We start from the raw sequence: 22,698 nt of genomic DNA, 5'->3' as shown, positions 1-22,698 counted from the left end.
CCCTACTCTCTCCTCTTCCATCCTATCATCTCTTCCCTCCGCTCAAACCTTCTCCAACCTATCTCCTGATTCTGCCTCCTCAACCCTCCTCTCCTCCCTCTCTGCATCCCTTGACTCTCTATGTCCCCTATCCTCCAGGCCGGCTCGGTCCTCCCCTCCCGCTCCGTGGCTCGATGACTCATTGCGAGCTCACAGAACAGGGCTCCGGGCAGCCGAGCGGAAATGGAGGAAAACTCGCCTCCCTGCGGACCTGGCATCCTTTCACTTCCTCCTCTCTACATTTTCCTCCTCTGTCTCTGCTGCTAAAGCCACTTTCTACCACGCTAAATTCCAAGCATCTGCCTCTAACCCTAGGAAGCTCTTTGCCACCTTCTCCTCCCTCCTGAATCCTCCTCCCCCCCCCCTCCTCCCTCTCTGCAGATGACTTCGTCAACCATTTTGAAAAGAAGGTCGACGACATCCGATCCTCGTTTGCTAAGTCAAACGACACCGCTGGTTCTGCTCACACTGCCCTACCCTGTGCTCTGACCTCTTTCTCCCCTCTCTCTCCAGATGAAATCTCGCGTCTTGTGACGGCCGGCCGCCCAACAACCTGCCCGCTTGACCCTATCCCCTCCCCTCTTCTCCAGACCATTTCCGGAGACCTTCTCCCATACCTCACCTCGCTCATCAATTCATCACTGACCGCTGGCTACGTCCCTTCCGTCTTCAAGAGAGCGAGAGTTGCACCTACACTCGATCCCTCCGATGTCAACAATTACAGACCAGTATCCCTTCTTTCTTTTCTCTCCAAAACTCTTGAACGTGCCGTCCTTGGCCAGCTCTCCCGCTATCTCTCTCTGAATGACCTTCTTGATCCAAATCAGTCAGGTTTCAAGACTAGTCATTCAACTGAGACTGCTCTCCTCTGTATCACGGAGGCGCTCCGCACTGCTAAAGCTAACTCTCTCTCCTCTGCTCTCATCCTTCTAGATCTATCGGCTGCCTTCGATACTGTGAACCATCAGATCCTCCTCTCCACCCTCTCCGAGTTGGTTATCTCCGGCGCGACCCACGCTTGGATTGCGTCCTACCTGACAGGTCGCTCCTACCAGGTGGCGTGGCGAGAATCTGTCTCCTCACCATGCGCTCTCACCACTGGTGTCCCCCAGGGCTCTGTTCTAGGCCCTCTCCTATTCTCGCTATACACCAAGTCACTTGGCTCTGTCATAACCTCACATGGTCTCTCCTATCATTGCTATGCAGACAACACACAACTAATCTTCTCCTTTCCCCCTTCTGATGACCAGGTGGCGAATCGCATCTCTGCATGTCTGGCAGACATATCAGTGTGGATGACGGATCACCACCTCAAGCTGAACCTCGGCAAGACGGAGCTGCTCTTCCTCCCGGGGAAGGACTGCCCGTTCCATGATCTCGCCATCACGGTTGACAACTCCATTGTGTCCTCCTCCCAGAGCGCTAAGAACCTTGGTGTGATCCTGGACAACACCCTGTCGTTCTCAACCAACATCAAGGCGGTGGCCCGTTCCTGTAGGTTCATGCTCTACAACATCCGCAGAGTACGACCCTGCCTCACACAGGAAGCGGCGCAGGTCCTAATCCAGGCACTTGTCATCTCCCGTCTGGATTACTGCAACTCGCTGTTGGCTGGGCTCCCTGCCTGTGCCATTAAACCCCTTCAACTCATCCAGAACGCGGCAGCCCGTCTGGTGTTCAACCTTCCCAAGTTCTCTCACGTCACCCCGCTCCTCCGTTCTCTCCACTGGCTTCCAGTTGAAGCTCGCATCCGCTACAAGACCATGGTGCTTGCCTACGGAGCTGTGAGGGAACGGCACCTCAGTACATCCAGGCTCTGATCAGGCCCTACACCCAAACAAGGGCACTGCGTTCATCCACCTCTGGCCTGCTCGCCTCCCTACCACTGAGGAAGTACAGCTCCCGCTCAGCCCAGTCAAAACTGTTCGCTGCTCTGGCCCCCCAATGGTGGAACAAACTCCCTCACGACGCCAGGACAGCGGAGTCAATCACCACCTTCCGGAGACACCTGAAACCCCACCTCTTTAAGGAATACCTAGGATAGGATAAGTATCCCCCCCTTTAAGATTTAGATGCACTATTGTAAAGTGACTGTTCCACTGGATGTCATAAGGTGAATGCACCAATTTGTAAGTCGCTCTGGATAAGAGCGTCTGCTAAATGACTTAAATGTAATGTAATGTAATCCAGAAGAAGATTGGGAGAATGTCATATGGTCAGATGAAACCAAAATATAACTTTTTGGTAAAAACTCAACTCGTCGTGTTTGGAGGACAAAGAATTCTGAGTTGCATCCAAAGAACACCATACTTACTGTGAAGTATGGGGGTTGAAACATCATGCTTTAGGGCTGTTTTTCTGCAAAGGGACCAGGACGACTGATCAGTGTAAAGGAAAGAATGGATGGGGCCATCTATCGTGAGATTTTGAGTGAAAACCTCCTTTCATCAGCATGGGCATTGAAGATGAAACGTGGCTGGGTCTTTCAGCATGACAATGATCCCAAACACACTGCCTGGGCAACGAAGGAGTGGCTTCCTAAGAAGCATTTCAAGGTCCTGGAGTGGCCTAGCCAGTCTCCAGATCTCAACCCCATAGAAAATCTTTGGAGGGAGTTGAAAGTCCGTGGTGCCCAGCAACAGCCCCAAAACATCACTGCTCTAGAGGAGATCTGCATGGAGGAATGGGCCAAAATACCAGAAACAGTGTGTGAAAACCTTCTGAAGACTTACAGAAAACGTTTGACCTCTGTCATTGCCAACAAAGGGTATATAACAAAGTATTGAGATAAACTTTTGTTATTGACCAAATACTTATTTTCCACCATAATCTGCAAATAAATAAATTAAAAATCCTACAATGTGATTTTCTGGATTTTTTTTTCTCATTTTGTCTGTCATAGTTGAAGTGTACCTATGATGAAAATTCCAGGCCTCTCTCATCTTTTTAAGTGGGAGAACTTGCACAATTGGTGGCTGACTAAATACTTTTTTGCCCCACTGTATATAGACTTTTCTATTGTGCTATTGACTGTACGTTTGTTTATCCCTTGTGTAACTCTGTGTTGTTTGTGTCGCATTGCTTTGTTTTATCTTGGCCAGGTTGCAATTGTAAAAGAGAACTTGTTCTCAACTGGCCAGCTGGTTAAATATAGGTGAAATAAAAAATAAAATAAATAAATAGTTTGTACTGTAAAGTAGTAAACCACGACCCCAGGTGGTGAGTAGGAGATAGTTCTCTCTGCGTACTCGTTTTCAGTTTTTTGAAGAAAATGGCGGAAAGCGAGCTCAACGTTGACAGCATCATCTCCCGATTGCTTGAAGGTATGATATATCATGTTATTTTGCAATTAACCCTGTGGTTCTATGGTGCAGACAGTACTTACACGTGTAACATGATGTCATGTTATTTTCAAGTGTCAAAACACGAATGTAACCTCATATTTGGCATTGGCCAGTTGAGTTTGTGATATAGCTAGCTAACGTTAGCGCGTCAGAGGAAGGTGGTTCAACAAAGTACAGTGTCAGTGGCTAGCATGAGCTAGCTACCCTATCTAGTTTGAGCTAGCTACAATTTTAACAGCAACTAGCTAGCTAGCCACCCTAGCTAGCTGACTAGACATGTCGAAGAGAAAACACATTTATTTTCAAAATGATATGTTTGATTTGTGTTGCCCTGTCATGCAAGTCATTGACACCGTTAACTAGCTTACCAAACTTGCTAGCCAACTAAGTTAGCCAAATAGTTAAATAGATGTTGACCATTTAGCTCAAGTTAGTTAGTTATATTTTTTGCCTAACACAGAACAGGGATGTTGCTGTTTTTTTGTATACATTTTAGTGGCTAGCTACCGACTAACTCGCTAACGTGAGTTTTTACACCTTGATGAGAGAGGGGATTTTGCGAGCAGACCGCTTGGTTTGCCAGCGGAAACACCTCCCCATTCCGTGTTGAGTGCAAGCTAACTAATAACGTTACATTAACATTTGTTTTCAATACACGCCGAGGCTTTTCGGTTGTTGGTGAAGTAGCTAAGAATGTCTGTCGTCGGTATGTATAGCAAGTACACACAAAAATCTAGTATCCGTCAACTCAAACAGCCCTAACATTCATTTTAACTGCCCTCTTGTTGGCTATTCAGTTTCGCATCAGTAGTCTGTTTAACTCTACAGTAACCGCTCTCAATGTTTGATATGTACCCGAGCGTTTTATTTCTGGGCAGAACTCACTTATGGAACATTTTCAAGTTGATCATTTCGCTAACGTTAGAAGCCTTCATAGTATTGTTTTCTTTTCTCATAATTAATTAATTTCGAAACAATCAAGGTGATGTTAAGGAGTGAATGATGGTGTGTGACAATGAAATGATGGCGCATTTCCATACAGGATTTACCCTGGTGTTTAACCCAAAAGGCTCAGACATTTCTGTTTCCATCTACATGGGCCCAGAACCCATGGTTGGTGTGGACCTTGCTCTAACTTGGGGCCAAAGCCAGGCCACTGGTACTGTTCAGCTGGTATTTACATAAATGGCTGTGACCTTTAAAACCTCACAAAGCAACACAAATGTGCATCATGTAACACAAACTCCAAAACGTTCTGCGACACAAGTCTATAGAGAATAAGAGCACCTCCTCCCAGCTGTCCACTGCACTGAGGCTAGGAAACACTGTCACCACTGATAAATCCACTATAATTGAGAATTTCAAAAAGCATTTTTCTACTTCTGGCCATGCTTTACACCTGGCTACCCCTACCTCGGTCAATAGCCCTGCACCCCCCACAGCAACTCCCCCAAGCCTCCCCATTTCTCCTTTACCCAAATCCACATAGCTGATGTTTTGAAAGAGCTCCAAAATCTGGACCCCTACAAATCAGCTGGGCTCGACCATCTGGACCCTCTCGGTTTTTTAAATTATCTGCTGAAAATGTTGCAACCCCTATTACTAGCCTGTTCAACATCTCTTTCGTATCGTCTGAGATCCCCAAAGATTGGAAAGCTGCCACGGTCATCCACATTTTCAAAGGGGATGACACTCTAGACCCAAACTGCTACAGACCTATATCTATCCTACCCTGCCTTTTTAAGATCTTCGAAAGCCAAGTTAACAAACACATCACCAACCATTTCGAATTCCGCGTACCTTCTCTGCTGTGCAATCTGCTTTCCGAGCTTGGCCATGGATGCACCTCAGCCATGCTCAAGGTCTTAAACGATATCATAACCGCCATCGATAAGAGACAATACTGTGCAGCTGTATTCATCAACCTGGCCAAGGCTTTCGACTCTGCCAATATAAATGTGGTGATTGACAGACTCGACAGCCTTGGTTTCTCAAATTACTGCCTCACCTGGTTCACCAACTACTTCTCAGATAGAGTTCATTGTGTCAAATCGGAGGGCCTTTTGTCCGGACCTCTGGCAGTCTATAGGGGTGCCACAGTGTTCAATTCTCGGGCCGACTCTTTTCTCTGTATACATCAATGATGTCGCGCTTGCTGCTGGTGATTCTCTGATCCACCGCTACGCAGACGACACCATTCTGTATACTTCTGGCCCTTCTTTGGACACTGTGTTAACCAACCTCCAGACGAGCTTCAATGTCATACAACTCTCCTTCTGTGGCCTCCAATGCAAGTAAAACTAAATGCATGCTCTTCGCTGCCCGTCCGTCCAGTGTCACTACTCTGGACGGTTCTGACTTCGAATATGTGGACAACTACAAATACCTAGGTGTCTGGCTAGACTGTAAACTCTCCTTCCAGACTTAAATTAAGCATCTCCAATCCAAAATTAAATCTAGAATCTGCTTCCTATTTCGCAACAAATCATCCTTCACTCATGCTACCAAACATACCCTCGTAAAACTGACTATCCTTCCGATACATTAATTTGGCCATGTCATTTACAGAATAGCCTCCAACACTCTACTCAGCAGATTGGATGCAGTCTAGGCTGTGATTCAATGATAAATCAACAGCCACCACATTGATTATATGCAATGTAGGACAAGCTAGTTAACTACACATGGTTGATGATATTACTAGGTTAACTAGTGATTATGTGAAGATTGATTTGTTTTTTTATAAGAGAAGTTTAATGCTAGCAACTTACCGTGGCTCCTTGCTGCACTCGTGTAACAGGTGGTCAGCCTGCCACGCAGTTTCCTTGTGGATTGCAATGTAATCGGCGTCCAAAAATGCAGATTACCGATTGTTATGGAAACTTGAAATCGGCCATAATTAATCGGCCATTAATCAGTCATCCTCTGGTTGGCATCGGTCAACCTCTCCTGGCATCCGCTAAACCCAGATTTGGCCAATGGACTACCAGATGGTGAAGTGTGATTAATCACTACAGAGAATGTGTTTCCAGATTCCAATGGTGTCAAGCGTTACACCACTCCAGCCGATGTTTTGCATTGTGATCTTAGGCTTGTGTGCGGCTGCTCGGCCATGGAAACCCATTTTATGAAACTCCCGACTAACAGTTGTTGTGCTGATGTTGCTTGGAACACAATAGTGAGTGTTGTAACCAAGGACAAACTATTTTTACGCACTATGTGCTTCAGCTCTCGGCAGTCCCGTTCTGTGAGCTTGTGTGGCCTACCAGTTAGTGGCTGATCTGTTGTTGCTCCAAGACGTTTCCAATTCACAGTAACAGCACTTACAGTTGACCAGTGCTGAACTGACTTGTTAGAAAGGTGGCATCCAATGACAGAGCCACATTGAAAGTCACTGAGCTCTTCAGTACTGGCCATTCTACTGCCAATGTTTGTCTATGGAAATTGCATGGCTGTGTGCTGGATTTTATACCTGTCAACAACGAGTGTTGCTAAAATAGCTGAATCCACTAATTTGAAAGGGTGTCCATATACTACATGGACAAAAGTATACGTATCACTCCAATAGCCCAGCACATTTTACACTGAACAGAAATGTGAAGGCAACATGTAGTGTTGGTCCCATGTTTCATTAGAAAAGTTGATTTCTCTCACATTTTGTGCACAAATTTGTTTACATCCCTGTTAATGAGCATTTCACCTTTTGACAGGTGTGGCATATCAAGAAGCTAATTAAACAGCATGATCATTGCACAGGTGCACCTTGTGCTGGAAACAATAAAAGACCACTCTAAAATGTGCAGTTTTGTCACACAACACAATGCCAAACACAATGCCACAGATGTCTCAAGTTATGAGAGAGTGTCCAATTGGCATGCTGACTGCAGGAATGTCCACCAGAGCTGTTGCCAGATAATTTAATTGAATGCTCATTTCTCTACCATAAGCTGCCTCAACTTTGTTTTAGAGATGGCTTGTCCTGGCTCCCAAGTGGGTGCGCCTATTTCCTTATATGAACTGTAACTCAGTGAAACTGTTGAAATGGTTGTGTTTTAACAATTTTGTTCAGTCTAAATATGCTATTGGAACTGACCCTGTATATAGCTTTTTACTTTCTTGTGTTCTTATTTTTATTTCTCATGTTTTTGTCCTACCGTTGTTATTGTAGTACTACATTGACTGACATAGATTACTGCATTTTTGGGTTTACAGGCATTGTACTTGTGCACGTGACTTTAACTTGAAACTTACAAAAAATACAGTCAACCTCATCTGTATTTATTAGCCAAAATAATACACACTATGAATGAATAAAAAACATTTTACCATCAAATTATACATAACACGCTTTCAAGACACTTTATCTCCACTTGGAACACTGCACACAGCAGCAATGACAATCACTTGCACTTGCTGTCTCACTCCTTTCATGTTGCCAGCACATTGCTGAACCCAAAATGGCAAGCCTTAAAAGTAAAAATAAATCCCAACTCAATGTCATCCATGTCCTAGCCGGGAGGTTTACTCGGTGACTCCCTAAAAACCATTAGCCAATCGATTACTGTTAATGAAAGTCAAATGGCTGTGACCTGCAATCCTCTGTCATTTGTGAAGTCTAGCAGAAGGCCTTTTCTAAATGTCCATTAGGTATGCGGTAGTCGTCATCCTATTAGAAATCGGTTAGGGTCTTGAAGTTGTTTTTGTTTCAACAGTGTTCTTATTATTATTATTATTGGTCAAAGTGTAAATCTATGCCATCTGATGATCTGAATGAAATTACATTGAAATTTGAGGTTTTGCAACGATATCAAAAGGATTTAGTCCAACTTTTGTTTCTTCTTTTAGGACTTACACAGTGGTTTCATATTCTGCACTGATTTGAAGACTATTAAAAAAGAATGTGAAACAGAGTCTGCATGATTACAATGGAGAGCAGGGTCATGACTCATGGTTGTGATGATTGATCGCCCTATCTTTTTGTGAAGTGCGAGGATGCCGTCCAGGGAAGATAGTCCAGATGACGGAGGCGGAGGTGCGGGGGTTGTGCATCAAGTCCCGGGAGATCTTCCTCAGCCAGCCCATCCTACTGGAGCTGGAGGCGCCGCTCAAAATTTGTGGTCAGTACAATTACTTCTCCCGCTTGCGCTATCTTTACTCTGGAGCACTCTCTGTCTCTGTCTCTCTCGCTGTGTATGAGAAATGAGTCATACCAGGGTTAGAAAAATATAAAAAGCTGACATAGGCCTAAGGTGAGTGATTTTACATGGCCAAGAAAGATGTCCAGAAGCCTACCTAAATCAAATGACATTTTATTTGTCATGTGCCGAATATAGCAGGTGTAGACTTCACTGTGAAATGCTTACTTACTAGCTCTTTCCCAATGATAGAGTTAAAAATAAGGAAATTAAAACTCATGGAATAAAATACAGAATTATGAAGAAACAGGTACCCATACCTGTCCTCATAGAAATCTTCAGGTAAATAAAACTACAGATGCCTATAAATTCACTGGTGTCCTGGCACTATCCATACCACACAGTTGTCTTCAAGCCATAATGTCAGAGAGAAAGGAGAGGATAGGATAACACATTGGAGAGACAAAGGCCTAGCTCAGTAAGTAGAGCAGGAGGATATAAATGCCGTCTCCCTCGAGTGTCTGCGGCTCTGCCGGATGGGGCCATCTCCCTTCCAGCAAGGACACAATCTGGCTCAAGTCTAGTCACTCACACTCTTCTCCACTCCTTCCAGGTGTCCAGGTTGCACTTTAAAAAAGAAAGGCAATGTAAATCTCAATGTGACTTCCCTGGTAAAATAAAGGGCACATCAAATAATGGTCATCTTCCCAACCCCTCTGCTCTCTCTAGGTGATATCCATGGCCAGTACACAGACCTGCTGCGGCTCTTTGAGTACGGGGGCTTCCCTCCGGAGGCGAACTACCTGTTCCTGGGGGATTATGTGGACCGAGGCAAGCAGTCCCTGGAAACCATCTGCCTACTGCTGGCCTACAAGATCAAATACCCTGAGAACTTCTTCCTGCTCAGAGGAAACCACGAATGTGCCTCCATCAACCGCATCTACGGTTTCTATGACGAGTGTAAGACCCGAAGCAGTGTCTCACACACACACACACACACACACACACACATGCTGAATCGGTTATCTTTCTCCGTGAGGATGGAGGATCCATAATAGTATTGCTTTTGATCTTTACTAATTCTTAGCATAATTCCATGTCCTTTCTATGTTGTGTTCCTCAGGCAAACGCAGATTCAACATAAAGCTGTGGAAGACCTTCACAGATTGCTTCAACTGTTTGCCCATTGCCGCTATAATCGATGAGAAGATCTTCTGCTGCCATGGAGGTAGTATGCATGGGGGCTTTTCTATCAATTCAATCCCTATTATTAAAAAAAAATATTATTCATTAACATTCAGCCCTTTTTCCTCAGGTCTCTCTCCTGATCTGCAGTCCATGGAGCAAATCCGACGCATCATGAGGCCCACTGATGTCCCTGACACAGGTGTGTTAACGTGTGTGTCGGGGGAGTTATATTTGTGACTGGCTCTGACTGCTGACCGCGCCTTCTCTGTGCTAGGCCTGCTGTGTGACCTGCTGTGGTCAGATCCAGACAAAGACGTGCAGGGCTGGGGGGAAAACGACCGGGGCGTCTCCTTCACCTTTGGGGCCGACGTGGTCAGCAAGTTCCTCAACCGCCACGACCTGGACCTCATCTGCAGAGCCCACCAGGTAGAGCCTTTATACTGACCCAATGTAGGAGATACTGAGTAGGGCTGTGACGATACCAGTATCGCAACAGGAAGAAGACCTTTAAAACCTGCTGTATGTAAAACATTGTGTGCTGAAACTTGGAAAATAAATGTGACTCTGGATGATAGGGCTGCACGATTTAATCAAATTAAAATCGTAAGTGCGATATTGACATGAACTATCCATATCGCAAGAGGCTGCGATTTTTCTATTTTCTTTGAAACTTCATTAATACAACAAACTACACTATGGTACCTCCTTCAATGAGCTGCGCATTCACACTCTACATGCACAAAGGATGCTGACCAATCACAAGAGGGCTCTCTCACTCTGCATGGCGTGCACATGCAGGCGAATCACAAGCATCCCTGTTTCAGTCGCGCAGTTAGATGGTGATGAGAAGAGAGGGCTTCAAAAGACCATACAGTAGGATGTTTAGAAACTCTGTGGCTTGACCTCAGTGTGTCGGAAAAATGAGTCCTGCTAGTGCTAATGAACGTTGATTTGGTGCCAAAGAGCACATCTCCAGTGATTTGGCAGTATTTTAGCAACAGGCAAACCAATGTCAACCAAATGCAAGTGCTGTGCAAAAAGTGCCTCAGAGTTGTGGTGACAGCAAGAGGCAACATGTCAAATAGTTCATATAAGGAAATCAGTCAATTGAAATAAATTCATTAAGCCCTAATCTATGGATTTCACATGACTGGGCAGTAGCGCAGCCATGGTTGAGCCTGGAGCCAGGCCGACCCACTGGGGAGCCAGGCCCAGCCAGTCAGAATGAGTTTTTTGCCACAAAAGGGTTTTATTACAGACATGTGGAGGTCCTGGGCTGACATGGTTACATGTGGTCTGCGGTTGTGTGGTTGTTGGTTGGATGTACTGCCAAATTCTCTAAAACAACGTTGTACATTGCTTATGGTAGAGAAATTAACATTAAATTCTCTGGCAGCAGCTCTGATGGACATTCCTGCAGTCAGCATGCCAATTGCAATATCCCTTAACTTGAGACATCTGTGGCATTGTGTTGTGACAACTGCACATTTTAGTGGCCTTTAATTGTCCCCAGCACAAGGTGCACCTGTGCAATGTTCATGCTGTTTAATCAGCTTCTTGATATGCCACACCTGTCAAGTGGATAGATTATCTTGACAAAGGATAAAATGATCATTAACAGTGATGTAAACACATTTGTGCACAACATGTTATTACTTTTAAGCTTTTTGTGCTTATGGAACATTTCTGGGCTCATATTTCAGCTCATGAAACATGGGATTAGCACTTTACATGTTGCGTTTATATTTTTGTTCAGGGTAAATAATTACTCAATCATAAGCTTCCTATTCTATCTGCAGCCTATGGCTGCCTGAATAAATAACTAACAGCTTATTACTATATATATTATATACATACACACTTACTTTTGTGTGTGTATATAGATGCATACAAAAGTATGCGGATTCGGCTATTTCAGCCACACCTGCTGCTGACAATGTATAAAATCCAGCACACCGCCATGCAATCTCCATAGACAAACATTGGCAGTAGAATGGCCTTACTGAAGGGCTCAGTGAGTTTCAACTTGGCACCGTCATAGGTCAGTCAGTTCTAGAGCTTGCCCCGGTCAACTGTAAGCAATGTTATTGTGAAGTGGAAACATCTAGGAGCAACAACAACTCAGCCGCGAAATGTCTCACAGTTGCAACGCTCATGGTTGCAACGCTCACTACCGAGTTGGTTTGCACATTTTGGGGAATATTCAGAGGTGGAAACTTTCCGTGGGAATATATGTGAATTAATGAAAATATGCAAATTAATATTAATACCCTTTAAATGTAGTTGTTTTTTTGCATTGGATATATTTACCATATCATATGTAAACAAACCTTTCACCTTATCATAAGTAGACATAATTGCAAATGATTAAATCCTTCCATTAGTTAAAATAAAATAAATAATAATCTCCAGCTTCAGTGATTTTTGCAGTTCGTTCCAGTCAGTGGCAGCAGAGAACTGGAAGGAGATGCGACCAAAGGAGGAGTTGGCTTTGGGGGTGACCAGTGTGATATACCTGCTGGAGCACGTGCTACGAGTGGGTGCTGCTATGGTGACCAGCGAGCTGAGATAGGGCGGGGCTTTACCTAGCAGAGACTTGTAGATAACCTGTAGCCAGTGGGTTTGGCGACGAATATGAAGCGAGAGCCAGCCAACGAGAGCGTACAGGTTGCAGTGGTGGGTAGTATATGGGGCTTCGGTGACAAAACGGATGGCACTGTGATAGACCACATCCAGTTTGCTGAGTAGAGTGTTGGAGGCTATTTTGTAAATGACATCGCCGAAGTTAAGGATCGGTAGGATGGTCAGTTTTACGAGGGTATGTTTGGCAGCATGAGCGAAGGATGCTTTGTTGCGAAATAGGAAGCCAATTCTAGATTACATTTTTGATTGGAGATGCTTAATGTGAGTCTGGAAGGAGAGTTTACAGTCTAACCAGACACCTAGGTATTTGTAGTTATCCACGTATTCTAAGTCGGAGCCGTCCAAAGTAGTGATGCTGGATGGGCGGGCAGGTGCGGGCAATGATCGGTTGAATAGCATGCATTTAGTTATATTTGCATTTAATCAAACTTACCAGAAAGCATGTACAGTCGTGGCCAAAGGTTTTCAGAATGACACAAATATTAATTTCCGCAAAGTTTGCTGCTTTAGTGTCTTTAAATATTTTTGTCAGATGTTACTATGGAATACTGAAGTATAATTTAATGCAAAGAGGCAATATTTTCAGTGTTGACCCATCTTTTTCAAGACCTCTGCAATCTGCCCTGGCATGCTATCAATTAACTTCTGGGCCACATCCTGGCTGATGGCAGCCCATTCTTGCATAATCAATGCTTGGAGTTTGTCAGAATTTGTGGGGTTTTGTTTGTCCACCCGCCTCTTGAAGATTGACAATAAGTTCTCAATGGGATTAAGGTCTGGGGAGTTTCCTTGCCATGGACCCAAAATATCGATGTTTTGTTCCCCAAGCCACTTGGTTATCACTTTTGCCTTATGGCAAGGTGCTCCATCATGCTGGAAAAGGCATTGTTCGTCACTAAACTGTTCCTGGATGGTTGGGAAAAGTTTATCTCGGAGGATATGTTGGTACCATTCTATTCATGGCTGTGTTCTTAGGCAAAATTGTGAGTGAGCCCACTCCCTTGGCTGAGGGGCAACCCCACACATCAATGGTCTCAGGATGTTTTACTGTTTGCATGACACAGGACTGATCGTAGCGCTCACCTTGTTTTCTTCGGACAAGCTTTCTCCTGGATGCCCCAAACAATCGGAAAGGGATACATCAGAGAAAACTACTTCGCCCCAGGCCTCAGCAGTCCAATCCTTTTACCTTGTGCAGAATATTAGTCTGTCCCTGACTAATATGTCTCCTGGAGAGAAGTGGCTTCTTTGCTGCCCTTCTTGGCACCAGGCCATCCTCCAAGTCTTCGCCTCAATGTGCGTGCAGATGCACTCACAGCTGCCTGCTGCCATTCCTGAGCAAGCTCTGTAATGGTGGTGCCCCGATCCTGCAGCTGAATCAACTTTGGGATACAGTACTGACGCTTGCTGGAGTTTCTTGCGCCCTGAAACCTTCATAACAATTGAACCGCTCTCCTTGAAGTTCTTGATGATCCTATAACTGGTTGATTTAGGTGCAATCTTAATTGCAGAGATATCCTTGCTTGTGAAGCCCTTTTTGTGCAAAGCAATGATGACGGCACGTTTCCATGGTTGACAGAGGAAGAACAATGATTCCAAGCACCACCCTCTTTTGAAGCTTCCAGTCTGTTATCCAAACTCAATCAGCATGGCATAGTGATCTCCAGCCTTGTCCTCGTTAACAAGAGAATCACTGACATGATGCCAGCTGGTCTTTTTGTGGCAGGGCTGAAATGCAGTGGACATGTTTTTGGGGGATTCAGTTCATTTGCATGGCAAGAGGGACTTTGCAATTAATTGCAATTCATCTGATCACTCTTCATAACATTCTGGAGTATATGCAAATTGCCACCATTCAAACTGAGGCAGCAGACTTTGAAAATTAATATTTGTGTTTTTCTCAACCTTTGGCTACGACTGTACTCTTTGGCTCAGTGTAGTAGTGTGGGCTCAGTAGCATCTCATTAGTGTGCAAGATCTTGAATCAGCTGTATGTGTGATGGACGAATGCACTGCACATGTGATGGACGAATGCACTATGCATGCAGAGGGTTGCAATTCCATTGAATTGGGGAAAGTTTAACTAAAATATGCCACAAGAGCTAGAATTTCCTTGTGTATCCCACAAAAAAGGTTCACTGTTAAGTTATAACGTTTGATGATTTTAAACAAAATTCCCCCAAATTCCCAGGCTTAACTTCCCATGGAAAATATCTGGAAAAATGCCTGAAATTTACCGGAAAGTTTCCGACCCTTTGCAACCCTACTACCGAGTTCCAAACTGCCTCTGGAAGCAAAGTCAGCACAATAACTGATCGTTGGGAGCTTCACGAAGTGGGTTTACATGGTCGAGCAGCTGCACACAAGTTTTTAAGATCACCATGCACAATGTCAAGCGTTGGCTGGAGTGGTGTAAAGCTCACTGCCATTGGACTCTGGAGCAGTGATGAATTCATCATCTGGCAGTCCGATGGACAAATCTGGGTTTGTCGGGAGAACGCTACCTGCCCGAATGCATAGTGCAAAGTTTGATCTGGGATTGTTTGTCATGGTTCGGGCTAGGACCCTTACTTCCAATTAAGGCAATTCTTAACGCTACAGCATACAATGACATTCTAGATGATTCTGTGCTTCCAACTATGTGGCAACAGTTTGGGAAAGGCCCTTTCCTGTTTCAGCATGACAATGTCCCCCGTGCACAAAACATGGTCCATACTTCAATGGCCTGTACAGAGCCCTGACCTCAACTCCATCGACACCTTTGGGATGAATTGGACCGCCTACTGCAAGCCAGGCCTAATTGCCCAACATCAGTGCCTGAGCTCACTAATGCTCTTGTGGCTGAATGAAAGCAAGTTCTAACATCTAGGGGAAAGCCTTCCCAATAGAGTGGAGGCTGTTATAGCAGCAAAGGGGGGGACCAACTCCATATTAATGCCCATGATTTTTTTGGAATGAGATGTTTGACGAGCAGGTATCCACATACTTTTGGTAGTATGTAGTATAGAAAATAGGGGCTCAATGTTAGTAATGAATTAATAAGTGCTGCACTTATAGCACACTAATGGTCATGTTCATGTGTTTGTTAATATGTAGGTGAAATAATCCTGTCTCATATGTTCAATTTTTGGGGTTTTTGGTTTTGTATTCAGTTAGCACAGAATGTATTCATATGATATAAATGTATAAGTGATCTTCTCTACCTGGACACTTGTTTTAACCATGTCTTATGAAATTTGCAAGTGTTTGAAAATCACAATTGCAATATACGGCCCCAAAATCTTAATTTGTTATTTTGTTCAAATCGTGCAACCCTACTGAATGACAAAATAATGGTGTTTGATTCCAACATTTGGGCTGTTTTCCTAAAGAAGTTGAATTTGTTTTGTGTGTTTCTTAGTATTGTTGCAAACAAGTATCGATACTGTTATTGTCCCGGACCTAATACTGAGGGCTATTGGTTCATTAGAATGTATGAGATACTGAGTGCTATTGGTTTGTTAGGATGTATGAGATACTGAGGGCTATTGGTTCATTAGCAGTGGTGGTAAAAGTAAAGCTACCTTAATATAGAATGACTTAAGTCCCAGTAAAATACTGAAGTCAGTCTAAAAGTATTTGGTTGTAAATATACTTTAACTATCAAAAGTGTAAATATTGTCTAATTCCTTATATTAAGCAAACCAGATGGTATAATTTACGGATGGCAAGGGTCACGCTCCAACACTGTCAGAATTTACAAACAAAGTATGTTTTTAGTGAGTCCGTCTTTTCTTTTCCTGCTAATCATTCTAAATTTAAGGAGTACTTTTTGGGTGTCAGGGACAATGTATGGAGATTAAGTTAATCATTTTCTTTAGGAATGTAGTCAAGTTGTAAAAAATACCCTAGACTAAAGTAGTACTTTTTAAAGTATTTTTACACCACTGTTCATTAGGATGCATGAGATACTGAGTGCTATGTTCATTAGGATGCAACTCTGTTTGGATGTTTGTTAACTTAAAGTGTTGTTCTGTACCTGAAGGTTGTTGAGGATGGCTATGAGTTCTTTGCCAAACGGCAGCTGGTGACGCTGTTCTCAGCTCCCAACTACTGCGGGGAGTTTGACAACGCTGGGGGCATGATGAGCGTGGATGAGTCCCTCATGTGTTCCTTTCAGGTGAGAACAAACACGCACGCACACACTCACTCACTGTGGATGAGTCTACCAGTGCTGTTAACACTAAGTATTAATACTGTCTCTCAGATTTTGAAGCCGTCAGAGAAAAAAGCTAAGTACCAGTATGGGGGAGTGAACACGGGACGCCCTGTAACCCCGCCTCGTACTGCCCAAGCCCCAAAGAAGAGGTGAGCGCCTGGCCCCCATCTCGCCTCCTCGCACCATTTCCTCTATTGCCCCCTGCAACGTCCTGTCCCCTCCCTCCCATCTATGGGAAGCGCTCTAGCCCTCCTGACCCCCACTCACCTATTTCATGTGTAAAATATTAAATCTTTGCTGTGAACGTATTTTTTTTCTTTGCTTGTTTGTTGGTATTTTTATTAATAATATAAGTGACATGTGGTTTTTCAATGCTATGAAATGGGTTGCTAAGGTGCAGCAATACGATACACACCTTTTGTGGAAAGGGGCAATGCATTCTGAAGGGATGCTTTTCTGCCTTCAGGTATAGAAAAGTATTGAATAATATGAGTGTGTGCGTGCGAGTTGGGTTCTTTACCCCAGCCTTGACTCTTCAAGACAATAACATGAGATCCTCTCCACACAGTCTCTCAATTTACCCTGCTAATGTGTAACCTTCTCACAATATTACTAATAACATTGGTCGTTTTGGCTACAGTAACTGAGTGGAATGGTTTAGCCTCTTAATGAATTTGGAGCAAGTCATTTTCACCCCGCTGGACTCATTTCTCTCTTTATGGAGACACTAATGAACTATTAACAACTTTGAAAGTACTTGTGCAAATGCATATTATCAGAACCATACAAAATGACGGTATACACACACTGGGCATGTATTGTATACACATTCTGTACATTAACTGTGTATACATGTTAACAACTAGTACAGTTAAGGTCATGTGTCCTCAACTCAAAGGGTTCACAACAAATGGGTGTTTAAAATGCCTGTTGGTTTTGAATCAATTTTGTCCACCAGCCCCCTCGTCTCCACCGAACCTGCTTCAATTGCTGAAGACTGTTTATGAACATTGCTTTAACTGTGTGCCTGTATAGATGGTGGTGGCTTGGAAAGTTAAGGCAAGAGTCAAAGGCACCGGATTTCTATTGGTGTTGAATATTATTTTTCTCAAACACGGCCAGTTGGCCCCACTAGACGATTACAAGTTTTTAACTTTACACAAGCTGTTTTCAGCATTCCCCATTGCCCCTGCAGTTCTTGTAAACATGGCATATTACATCACACGGGGGTCAAGCACATGCTTACCAAGCTCTGGGTGAGGCCGAGATGGCTCTTTGTAGCGGGATCACTTACTTAGACATTGCTGCCCCCTAGTGGTAGATCTTAGAGGACAGCCGAAAGAGGCTGATGTTAACCAGCAAGGCATCAGAACATGAATAGTGAATACAGTATGTGTACCTTTCAAGAGATGATTCCAATATCTGGTTCAGAATTGTCATCCACCTAATGAGCTTACTGAGGTTTTTAGGTTTGAGGTTGCCTATATCTCGCCCTTTGCCTTGTTCTGATCTATCAGTCTCTTGAAGTTGGAAACTCAGTGTTTTAAACAGTTTTGAGATTTGTAAAATTTTCGTTTCACTCTTTGAATGGAATAAATGGAACAGTGCCGTTGACCCTGCCTCTGTCTGTCATTATTCTTTGGGCTGCCTTTAAAAAAAACACTGCTACTCAATGGGAGCAGTGTTGGAGGGCCTAGTGTTGGTCCGCTGTCCATCAAAGGTAATAATTACATCTGTCAACCAATTTGTAAATGTAGATCAGCAGTTTTATCAAATCATTTAGACATGCATTTCATGTTTTGAAGGCACCCTTGGCCTATGTCTTTCATGATTATTGTGCCATTCATTTGGGTAATGAATCAGTCTGGGCCGTTTAGAAATATTTTGTACAAATGTGGTTCTTTATACCAGAAGTGTCAAACATGGCATGATTTTTCTAGCCCAAAAGTGTCTACACTAAAAATGTTTTTTACACTTATGACCTCAGATGTAATGTCCCCTGTTTAGGGGACCTGCGTGGTTCTGGTACCGGGTTCTGACTGACTTTCACTTATGTGGACGCCGTAGATCTAAATGGCTTGCATTGAGCAATATCCCTGTTTCCCAAAGACACAGTGGTATATTTATTTTGAGCCTGTGTAAAGTAGAATGATCTGAAACCACTTGGTGCTGGGATGTTCCTCCTACCATTTAATTCACTCTTCTGACTGTTCAACTCATGGCTGAACCCTAATTTACAGCCACATGCCTGCAATCCTTAGATAACGTAGCATGAGTGGTTTTATCACTATAGCACTGATTTATAGCCATTAAAATAATACTTTGAATTTAAAAAGTCAGACTGACAAGATTAAGGTGAGTTCCAAACGCGTTAAGGAAGCTAAGCTAGTGCTCAGACGTTCACAGCGATCAGGTCAGACGCTTTAATCGAGACCTTTAGAAAATATACACACTAAGATTTCACTTTTGTTGGCCATTTTGTGGTTCTATATTAAAGCATGTCATTTCAAGCCTTGTTCATAGTTTTGACTTGGAAATACCACATTTTATTTGTTCTGCTTGTGTCAAGTGACTACACTTCATAACTTCTTTTTACCAGAAAGGTGAGATATGAACCTTTTCTTGAAGTATGCAGCATTACTAGTTGTTTATGGCTCATGATTAATTACTTTGGGGTACAATGTTGATATTTATACAAGTAATTATGGAAATTAAAACATTACATTCATGACTAGGTGCTAGAATTTAAAAATATAATTTGGCAGGGTTTTTGGACAACAGTTGTAAATTATATTTATCAGGGCCTGCAGGACTGATTGGGGCACTTTGCTGGTGTAGTACTGGTGGTTGTGTCGTGTGGCCAGCACCCCAGCAGAATTCATGTGCATTTACATTAGCATCGTAACAACACACTGCCATGCATGTCTGCAGAGGGACGGACAAGAAAGAAAAAAAAGACACCATTATTTTTATCATTACTCAAGAGATACTTTCAATATGATCAAGAGGATGTTGCTTACCTCCTAATGCATGCAGGATGGCTTCAGGGGTACAAGTGTCCCACTTTTTTAGTTCCTAGACTGGCAAAGACAGGCTGAGGCCTTCCCCTCCACAAGCTGAACAATCACACAAAGAAAGGGTTCAGAGAAATAAGACATTTTATTGATGTTTACCTATGTACCCCCACCATACCTTCTCATTTCACTTTATTTCCTGCTCCGCCAACTCTTATCACATGAGGTACCATGGCATCCACAGTGTCTGACAAGTTTGTTGCTGTGGGAACGGGTCGTGGTGACTATGCGGCGGCCATTCGGCGGCCTCCTGTAGCTCGAACCCAAAGGCGCCCTGTCCCGGCATTCCCCACATGTTTGCTGTCTCCGTCCCCAACTGTGGATACAAAACACAGGACATTACACACTCACGGACCAAGGTCGTGTTCAATTGGGCACAATGTAGCAAAAAGTTTTGCAACTGAAAATGAAGAATTTGTTAGCTCCCTATTTCTAAAATGTTTTCTCCCTACTCAGCATGCACCGATAGGTGAGAGGGTATAAGGCAGAAAGATTATTTGTCGTCGATCACTTGTTGGTACCTGGTAATTGAAGAAGGGCTGGTTGATGACCCCGGCAATGGCCTTCCCTCCATATGAAATGCCGATCAGTACAGTCACGTGCTCAAGAAGACCTGAGATCAGATGACATGTTAGTTGAAGGGAACACAAACAGTGGACTTCACACAAGTATCGACATCACACTGTATATCTAGTAGACATACTGTGGTAGTTTTCCAGCATGAAGAACAAACAAGTGATGTAAGGGTAGTATAATAGCAAAGAAAAGATGGAGAAGTCCAAGCACTCCTCCTTTATTCTTCACCTATTCTCTTGTCCCTCCCAGTCCCAATACCCTCCCTCTGTCACCATACGGAGAGTCGTGCTGAGAAGCTGGGCGTCCGACCCCGTATGACACATCTGGACCTGATGTGGCAGGTAAAGACACTTGGCTGCTGCTCAGCAGGGGTGACAGGAAAGAGAGTGAAAAAGGGAATCAGCACTGATGATTAGAAGATGACTGAATTAAATGTTCCCCAGGTTTTTGTCAAAGAGCGTCTGCTAAATGACTTAAATGTAAATGTAAGTGTAAGAGAAGAGTGACACTGAAATACCTGGTAGTAATCAAGGGTATGTGTTGGAAGCCTGTAATGAGTGATCTAAACAAAAGAAGGCCAAAATAATAACGCCGTAGTAAGCTTACCTTCAGTGTATTCTTTAGTGCCATCAAGGGGGTCAACCCACACAACCAGCTAAAATTCAGACACTGGGACATTCAAACACAGAAACACGGCTGGAATGAGAAATCAGTACAGTAGGTTTCAGTTTCATCTCTGAAGTCCCTGCGTCTCACCTCTTTTGAGGGCACTGTATTCCAATGGACAGGACTTGTAGGATTTCTTCAGACTGACTGCTCTCAATCAGGTCTTCTTTGACAGCCTCCTCTGGCAGATCCTGATGTGAGAGATGTTCACTGTTAAGACAGATGTTGTGCAACATGTGTTGTGTACTCTAATCTTTACATCAAAATTAATTGGTCAGTAACATTAGGACAGATCCTATTCATGCAAGTTGCATGGATTTACATTAAGGTCTGAAAATACTTGCCAATCGGACAAGTCAGCTGTATTTTTAGGTTGCCCAAAGATTAGTCACTTTCCTGAATATGTAAAATAACATTTGTTTACACGCAAAACTGCAGGGAGAGCACTTAAACAACAGGGAGGAAGCAGAAAAATCTGTTCTACTGGCCTGCTACATCGGACGCATAACTTTTGCAGAGTGTGAGACGCTCCAATTAATTTCAGAGAAAACTGGCGTAAACGTGCCAGCTCATTGAAAGGCTTGCGCTGCACCAGTGTAAAACTAAGTTCTGGTTCTAATTTCAAGAATTCTAAGCGCAGTTCACGCCTGAGAGCAATCTGACATAGCTGCTAGCGCTCTGCTCCCACTGACTAAAAGTTACACTTCCAATGTGGCCCCAATGTTAGAAAAATATAATAACCTATCTAAATGGGGCAACCACAATTTACCCAGCTGCCATAAATTGTCCATCTTTCACTTAAACAATAGGGTTGAACCAGAAAGATCTGTTAGGCTTGTTGTTTAAAAAAAAAATCACCTTGGGCAACCTCAACTTGCCCGACTGCTGAGTTCACTTGCCCCAGACAATAGTGCAACCCTTAAGCGCAATACCTGATGTTATACACACCCACCTCCTCTCCGATGATGGTGATTTTAGGGAAGCTTTTGGATAGGGAGGCACATATGCTCTGCTGGACCAGCCAGTGTCTGTAGATCGTTAGCCGCCGCCTGTCCACATAAGAGAGTGAGAGATCATTTATAAACAACATTCAGCCTCCATCTCACTGTCTATCAATCTCCCTCAATTCAGCACTTTGCCCCACTCTGCGTTCAGTAAGTCCAACCTTTTCCACGATCCCTCTGTATTCTCTGCCACTGCCACCAAACGCATCACCACCATTTCCCGACATTGCTGATGTAACAGAATAACTTTACGTCCGTCCCCTCGCCCATACCAGGGACCCTCTGCACACATCGACAACAGTCACCCTCGAAGCATCGTTTACCCATCGCTCCACAAAAGCCACGGCCCTTGCAGAGCAAGGGGAACTACTACTTCAAGGTCCCAGAGCAAGTGACGTAACCGATCGAAACGCTATTTAGCGCACACCGCTAACTAAGCTAGCCGTTTCACATCCGTTACACTGATGGAAGGAGAGATACAAAAGTGTACAGCTCAGAGAAAAAAATATATACACTATGTACCCTCAAGGCGTATAGACCAATATGATCACTATAGTCAACTGAATGAATCAACACACCCTCTACCTGTAGTAGGAGAACGGACAGTATTTATGCTGTCACGAATACTTGGGCTAAAGCACACCTTTAAGCACTTATAGACTATCTGTCCACACGCGCACACACACAAAATGAAGTAGCTACAGCAGGCAACCCTGATCCTGGAGTGCCGCATGCACTTCATGTTTTTAATTTAACCGTCCTGGAAGACCAGGTGTTTTGAATTTAGGCAACCATTGAACTGATCAATTAGCTCAGTTGGTCAGGTGTGGT

The 22,698-nt window shown here is 43.7% G+C and overlaps 1 protein-coding gene and 1 pseudogene across 1 annotated transcript; one reads left to right on the top strand and one right to left on the bottom strand.

Moving 5' to 3' along the window:
* Nucleotides 1–3,242: 3,242 nt before the first annotated feature.
* Nucleotides 3,243–18,161, top strand: LOC123995345 (serine/threonine-protein phosphatase PP1-beta catalytic subunit-like). The gene is made up of 8 exons (XM_046298895.1): nucleotides 3,243–3,362; nucleotides 8,369–8,500; nucleotides 9,248–9,478; nucleotides 9,642–9,746; nucleotides 9,834–9,905; nucleotides 9,981–10,132; nucleotides 16,374–16,508; nucleotides 16,596–18,161. Exons 1-8 carry the CDS (start codon nucleotides 3,311–3,313, stop codon nucleotides 16,698–16,700), a joined length of 984 nt encoding a protein of 327 aa, XP_046154851.1. The 5' UTR covers nucleotides 3,243–3,310; the 3' UTR covers nucleotides 16,701–18,161.
* A 1,454-nt stretch (nucleotides 18,162–19,615) lies between these two features.
* Nucleotides 19,616–22,182, bottom strand: LOC123995558 (annotated as a pseudogene).
* Nucleotides 22,183–22,698: the final 516 nt, after the last annotated feature.

This window comes from Oncorhynchus gorbuscha, linkage group LG14, assembly GCF_021184085.1.
Source record: "Oncorhynchus gorbuscha isolate QuinsamMale2020 ecotype Even-year linkage group LG14, OgorEven_v1.0, whole genome shotgun sequence".
Classification (NCBI taxonomy): Eukaryota; Metazoa; Chordata; class Actinopteri; order Salmoniformes; family Salmonidae; genus Oncorhynchus; species Oncorhynchus gorbuscha.
Note: the sequence above shows the minus strand (reverse complement) of the source record. Positions and strands in the feature narration are given on the sequence as shown.

Excerpts from the sequence above, each read along its gene's own strand:
- LOC123995345 (XM_046298895.1), top strand. The coding sequence starts at position 3,311 with ATGGCGGAAAGCGAGCTCAACGTTGACAGCATCATCTCCCGATTGCTT. Across the intron at positions 3,363-8,368 it reads CATCTCCCGATTGCTTGAAG|TGCGAGGATGCCGTCCAGGG; the intron begins GTATGATATATC and ends CTTTTTGTGAAG. Across the intron at positions 16,509-16,595 it reads CCCTCATGTGTTCCTTTCAG|ATTTTGAAGCCGTCAGAGAA; the intron begins GTGAGAACAAAC and ends ACTGTCTCTCAG.